General features: G+C 45.2%; 1 protein-coding gene across 1 annotated transcript in view; it reads left to right on the top strand.

Annotated features, from left to right (window-relative positions):
* Positions 1 to 1,301: 1,301 nt before the first annotated feature.
* Positions 1,302 to 6,780, top strand: part of SPRED1 (sprouty related EVH1 domain containing 1) — a gene marked incomplete at its 5' end in the record, with an annotated part of 131,587 nt that continues 126,108 nt past the window's right edge. Inside the window, one exon of the mRNA XM_082618913.1 lies at positions 1,302 to 2,523. Within this exon, the coding sequence (XP_082475039.1) occupies positions 2,492 to 2,523 (32 nt within the window). The remainder of the gene's footprint in view (positions 2,524 to 6,780) is intronic.

Here is a 6,780-nt window from a genome sequence, read left to right as displayed (position 1 = left end):
ACAAATCAACGGGATGGATTTTTGGGCAGACTGACTAAATTCCTTCACTTATTCCTCAAACATTTATTAAACACCTACTATGTCCAAAACACTGTTAACAAGCAAGTGTAGAGCTCCCGAGAACAGCAATCCTGAAACTTTCTGGAGATGGCAAAAGAGGAGTGCTGGCTTGTTCGGGAGTTCTCCCACTTTCTTCTTCCTCAGGAATTGTTCTACCCCTCAAGGTGGCAGGAGCAGGAACCCTCATTCTCAGGTCTCACAAACCTGAGAATGAAGAGAAAGCACTGCACACAGAGCTAGACTGATATCTCGGGAGATGCGTCAGAAACCTGGGACTCAGTCCGCCAGGCCTGATGATGTATAGGCTGACTTTCTAGGTAGAGAAGAGATAAGATAATAGAATTTGCAGAGACAGGAGCTCTGAGTCTTCTGGTCCCGCAGACCCTAGACTCCGGCCTGCAACCCAGCAGGTTTCTGTACAAAAACCTTTTGAACTGAATGCATACATTGTCCTCTAACAATGCAAACGCAGCAGCTGCCTATTGAATAATCGTCCCGCCTCCGTTTAGAGCAGTTCGTGCGTGCCACAGAGGCATCTTCTGCGCTATAGTTATGCAACCTCACTCGCAGCGGGAGTTATTTCCTGTGCTTCTGGCTGCGCCAGATTCATGTAACACGCCTACCCAGGGCTCAATGGAAGTCGTTCTCCATTAACAACCAGTCTAGCTTTCAGAGATGAATGCCCCGCACAGCATACCCCTTGCGCGGTAATCATCCAAGGTATTAAAACTCTTTCTCGCTCTCCAACACACACACACACACACACACACTCTCTCTCTCTCTCTCTCTCTCTCTCTCTCTCTCCCTCTGTGTGCACGCAGCTAGGAGACTGCAGCAGTGCAACCAGAGGGACAGCAGGCGGAGCTCTCTTTGTACAGTCCCTCTCTCCAACCCCCACCAACTAAAGATGAACTCATGCCAGTTCCATTCTTTGCAAGGAAAACACACACACACACACACACACACACACACACCCAGCCAGAACAGAGCAGCCTCCAGTTTCGTCCTGGAGCACACTGTCATTCTAGCCTCTCCGTTCAAACAACCCGGATATTCCAAAGCGAGTAACGGGGAGCATCGCCGCAACAATGCAACCTTCCGAGCTGCTCCCCGTGCAGCTCCCACCCCCGCCCCCTTTCGCGGCGTGCCAAGAGTTTGGAGCGCGCGCACGCACATGAGCGCGGTGCCTGCGTATCCCTCCGCCTCCCTCCTCCTCTCCCCGCTCCGAGGCTCGACAACGATTTGGGAAATGAAGGGAGGAGGGAACTACTTTCCTGAAACTTGCTATGCTGCACACGACTTCGAGTTGCAGTGATTCGCCCGGAGGCCGAAGCTTTTAGTCCTCCTACCCACACGCCCTCTCAGTCCGGGCACCCCGCTCGGCAAGCCCACCCCGTACCCGCTCTGGCCGTCCGGGAAGCCGGCGTCCCGGAGAAATCACCAGGGACTACTTCGCCTCCTTCTCCCGCGGGCGCCCCCCGGTTCGGGCAGCGGCGGCGGCGGCGGAAGGAGCGGGCGGCGTGAGCGCTTCCGCCGCCCCCCTAGCGGCTCCCCTCTGGCGAGCGTGAGGAGCTGGCCCGCCGAGCTGCTGGTGGGCACTGGCTGGTGGGGGGCTCGCGGTCGCTCTCCCGCCTCTTCTCGGGACCCTGCCCCTCGGGCGCGCCTCTCTTCTCTGGCCCGGGTGCGGACGATTGGTTCGCTCGCCCCTGCCTCACACGCGCCCCGCCGCCCCCTCCTCCCCCCTCTGGAGTCGTTCGGGCCGGAGCGTGTCTGGAGGAATCCGCCGCCGTGAGGCCCCTCGCCCGCTTCTGCTAGTCCCGAAGGACCGGCCCGGTCGCCGCCGGGGGCTGAGCAGGCAGCCGGCGGCGAGGCGGGAGATGGTGGGGTGGGCTCCGGCAGGACCGCGCCGCCGCCGCCCGGAGCCTGGGCTCGGCACCCCCCCGCCGGCCCCCACCGAGCGGAGCCCTGCTTCCTCCTCGCCGCATCCCTGAGGGAAGCGCCGCCTCTGCTCCCGGGTTCTCCGCCCGCCCGCCCGCCCGCTCGCTCGCTCGCTCCTTCCTGGCCGGACCCCGCCACGCTCCACCCCAGTGGCCGGAGGAGCCGCTCTCCAGTCTGCCTTCACAGCCCCCTTCCTTTTTTCCTTCGCTCGCAATCCTCCCCGGCCTCATCGGATCTCTGGTTGGGCGCTGAGGTGGGGGAAGAGGCTGGGGTCGCCACGGCGGAGGCTGTCGCCGCCACCCCCCTGCGGGGGTGGCCGGGGTTCCCGGCTGGGGGGGCACCGTTCCGGGTGAGGCATCCACCATGGTGAGGCCCCTGAGCCGCTGCCCCCGCGCCCCCCCGGCCGCCGCTGCCTCCTGCCCCTCGGTGCTGCTGCTGCTCCTCCGCCTGCTGTTGCTCCTCCATCTCCAGATCGGATCACGGTGAGGGAAAGATGAGCGAGGAGACGGCGACTTCTGACAACGAGTAAGCACCTCACAAATCTAGATTACTTCCCCCCCACCCACCCCCATTCTTCCTCGGCACCTCCCCAGACCCCCTCGGAGACTTGGGTGCTTGCAGTCCTGGAGAGTTGAGTGCATTCTGTTCTGGAGAAAACATTTGATTTCCTTAGCCATTTTATTTAATGGCAGCAACCCCCGACCCCCACCCCCACCCCCAGTATTTAGTTGCTTTCTTCTGGGAGAAGGTATTGAATGTTGGGCTGGAGTTGGGCTGGAATGGCAATTGTATGTCCATGAGATGGAATAATGTAGATGGATGGAGTCGGGGTAGAAATTACCCCAGTGCCTGGAAGACCTCTGACCTGTCCTTTTTCACTTTAGCACACCAGTCAACATACCTTGAATATCCGTCCAGACTCCTTTATAGCTATTTCACTTGGAAACTAATGTGTGGGAGCACCTCCTGCAGCAAACTGCTCTTGAATCTTAATTCGATGAGTCAGTGGCTCTTAAATACCGATTAAGTCTCCCCCTCCCCCCCGCCCTTTTTAAACTTATGACCTGTAAGATTCTTGTAAAAAATGGGACGAGGGAAACATTTTTATAATTTAATAGCATTAAGGACACCTGGAGTGTGGGAGATGTTGAACTATTCTTTTTTGCCTTTGCGAATACTGGATTTGTCTTTATCAGGAGCATAAAAGAATTTTGTAGGCTAATTTTTATCTTTCAGCTATATTGAAACACACCGTTTACGTTGATTTAACACTGTTTACATTGCTGAACATGTTGATGACTTCATTCATTAACTTGTAGAGCGTCCCGGCTTAAGTTTTTGTTTATTTGGGCTGTCCTTATGTTTTCCAAACGAAATACTTTGCCTTTTAAATATTTTGCTTTAACATAACAGCTGACTGGAGGAATAATGATGCGGCAACAGTTTCCTATTGAGACGGGGTTTAATTCCATGCGAATATTTGTGTCCGTTTTCTTGTAATTAAATTCAAGTTTTATCTTCGGAGGGTTGGAAATAGTTAAGTGAGTTAGGACTAGTCCTAGGACGCATTCCTTTAAGTAAAGTGCATTCCTCGAATCAGACCTTTCTGAGAAAACTTTAAAGTCCAAGGCCTAGGCTTGTTTAACATAAAATAGCTTGAGAAATGCCAAGCAGCGTCCCCCCACCCCTCAACACACTCTTCTGATGAGCGGGGGTGGGAGAAGGTGGATTGCTGCAGTGTCAGTGCAGTCTAGAAGCAGAAGTGGCCGCCATGTTCTCTCTCTTTTTGTGAATCGCCCTCATTTGCATAGCACACTCTTCATTCATAAAAAAATAATTAAACATCCATCACCTTGGACATCTTGAAAGGATTTCCCAAGAAAAAAAATTCGAAGCTCAACTGTCTGTCTTCATGTAGATTTTTGAGTTCAGAAAGTAAGGAGAATTCTAAGTTATAGGTTAAATTCAAAAATAGACGCCCACACAAACAACTACCCCTGTTCTCAGAATGTTGACACAGTTATGTGGGAAATATCAGTTCGGGGAGGTGCTGGGAGCACGTGATCGCCTCCATTCATAAAATACCTGGCTGTCCATTCACAGTGCAGTACACTGTCTCACTGCCTTCCGCAGATTAGACCTACTTTGAGAGAGATCAAGAAGTATCTCAGCGCTTAGTTAGGAGAAAAGCTGCTAAAAATCCGAACAGAATGACAATAATTTTTGCTGCCGTCTTCTTTTAAGAAAGTAGCCTGGATTAAAATGTCAAGTTCTGTTTTGGAGATGGGAGAAGACTAATTACTATATTTAAAGTAAAATATTGAATACCTCCTTTTTGGGTGCAGCTAATTAGAAACGCTAATATGGGAATGTGAATTGAAACACCTGTGAAATACAGTTTTTAAGTGAGCTCTTTTTCAAATACTTGTCATGGACAAATTGAGAGTACAGGTTTTTTGGTGTAGTGATTATCAGTGGATGATACCACTTTTACACTAAAAATGAATAAATATTCCCGGTAGTTTAAGTCCAAAGATTTTGATATTTGAAACACCTAAGGGCAATATTTACTGGTAGGATTGCCTTTAAAAATTTTTTTTTTAATGTATTTAGTATGGGACAATTTGGAAATTATCTCACTCACCCAGACTTTTAGAATTCTGTTTTCACAAATTTATCCTGGTTTATTAGTAAAATTTTCCCTACTAAGGGCTTTGTTATGTTAATTTTCGTAGGTCAAGAATAATATGTTTTAGCGTATAATTTTTTGTTAACTCTTCATGGGGACAAACTTTTGGAGGTGTTACTTTAAAATTTTTTTTATTTTAGAAAGTGATGTGTTCATCTGATAATCAGTTTTATTATAGCCTGCGTTGTTTGTGTAAAAGCTAAACCACAAAGAGTGAACTTCTTCGGAATGTAGACTTTATCCCGATAGCTTACATATTTCATCTTTCATATATATAGTAATGTTTTGAGATGGCAATTTATTATATACAATCATACATATTATGAAGAAACAAGAGATATATTATTGTAGGTGCCCTTAAAGCCTTAGCATAGTTTAAAACTGCCCTGTAATATGGATTTTATTTGGGCCTTATGTTTATTTTTTCCTTTTGCTTTTCTCTCTTTTTTTAAATCCACAATCAATAGGTATTTACTTAAAGTAGAGACTGTTCTTAACACTCGAATGTTTTTCCACCTGATTTCGACTTCTAAAAAGAGTGAAAATCACCAATATCTTGGCAAACTGTTAACCTTTTCTAGATAGCCATTGTGGTAAAATCCAGTAAGGCCTTTAGAGGCCTCATTTTGAAATCCTCTAGTACATGCTTATTTGAAATTAGAGTTCTGTGTAGAGAGAGAAATAGTTCTCAGAGGTTGACTGTGGGTATATAATTAATCAAGAATTACTGAAGGATCATATTATAAGTCTATAACACTTTGTCTTATGCAGTGCCTAACTTGGGGAAGGGTTGGTGAAAGTCTGCTTTTCTTCTCTAACCTTCAGTAGGAACTGGAACTGCATTAAAAGTGCCATTAAAAAAAAAAATCCCTCCATGCAGGAGTAATAGTTCATTTCAAATAATGTACAAAATGGTCTTTAAAGTGAGTAAGTAATAATTTATTTATTAAACAAATTTTTATTTATTTAATAAGTCTTAACGTTTGATATATAATCAAACTTTACCTTTTCTCTGATGTTGATGATGAATCATATTCATTTATTGGATTTTTACTATGTGCCAAGAATAAAAATATGTGATAAATGCTTTACACATGTATATGTAATTTATGTATATACATGTAGCTTCAACAGAGTAGAACTGCATAGTAGGTACTATCATACCTTAATATATTGTGAACATTTTCCTGTGTCATTAAATATTTCCTAAAACATAATTTTTAATGCCTACATTATATTCACTGTATAACATATATTAGTTTTAATCAGTCTACTATATCTCTTATTTCTGAACAATGCTGCATTTGATCTTGAGTTCTGTCTTCATCCAGATTTATTACTTTTTCCTTGAAATAGTCTAGCAGTAGAGTAAAAGATGCAAATTTTAAGTTGTTTTATTTTTTCTGCTAAATTGCCCTCTAGAAAAGAAAGTGTGTGAGAGTGCTTATGCCTTGAAATGTCTGTCCAGTTCTCTTTGAAAAAAATTTTGCCAATTTTGAAGGTGGAAGTGAGATCATGTTCCTACTTTTAAAATGTGATGGATAATAAAATAAAATTGAGTTTTCAAAAAACTTGTTAGGTTGTTTTGGGGCAGTTGGACTGTTTTTAAATATAAGCAGAATTAAAATGATCATACAAAAGGCATCTGCAGATAATTTAACTCTTACCAACTTTTATGCAGTATGGTATAATATAAAGAACATTGGACTTGGAATTGGGAGATGCATTTCTGTCCTCACTGTCACTAATTTATTCTAGGATTCTGGGCAAGTGACAGCCTTTGTGGCCCTCAGTTTGCTCACTTGTAAATCAAGGAATTTGAACTAAGCATCATTATGGGCCCTTCTTGTGCTAAATTACCCTAAAGTAATACAGTGATAGACACATTGCAAGTCACTAGACTTGTAACATACATATTTGTTAATTGGTCAATTTTATTAGATTGTTGATTTTGACATATTTAAGCAAATGAAAGACTTCCAGTAGAGATCTTGTAGTATTATGAAGTAGAAGCATGAATTTTGAAGAAACAAGATAAATTTGGAAACAGTGGTGCATTCATAATCTTTTAAGACTTTCTCATTTGAGCTTAA

Source organism: Mesoplodon mirus, assembly GCF_964341445.2.
Source record: "Mesoplodon mirus genome assembly, chromosome: 4".
NCBI lineage: Eukaryota > Metazoa > Chordata > Mammalia > Artiodactyla > Ziphiidae > Mesoplodon > Mesoplodon mirus.
Note: the sequence above shows the minus strand (reverse complement) of the source record. Positions and strands in the feature narration are given on the sequence as shown.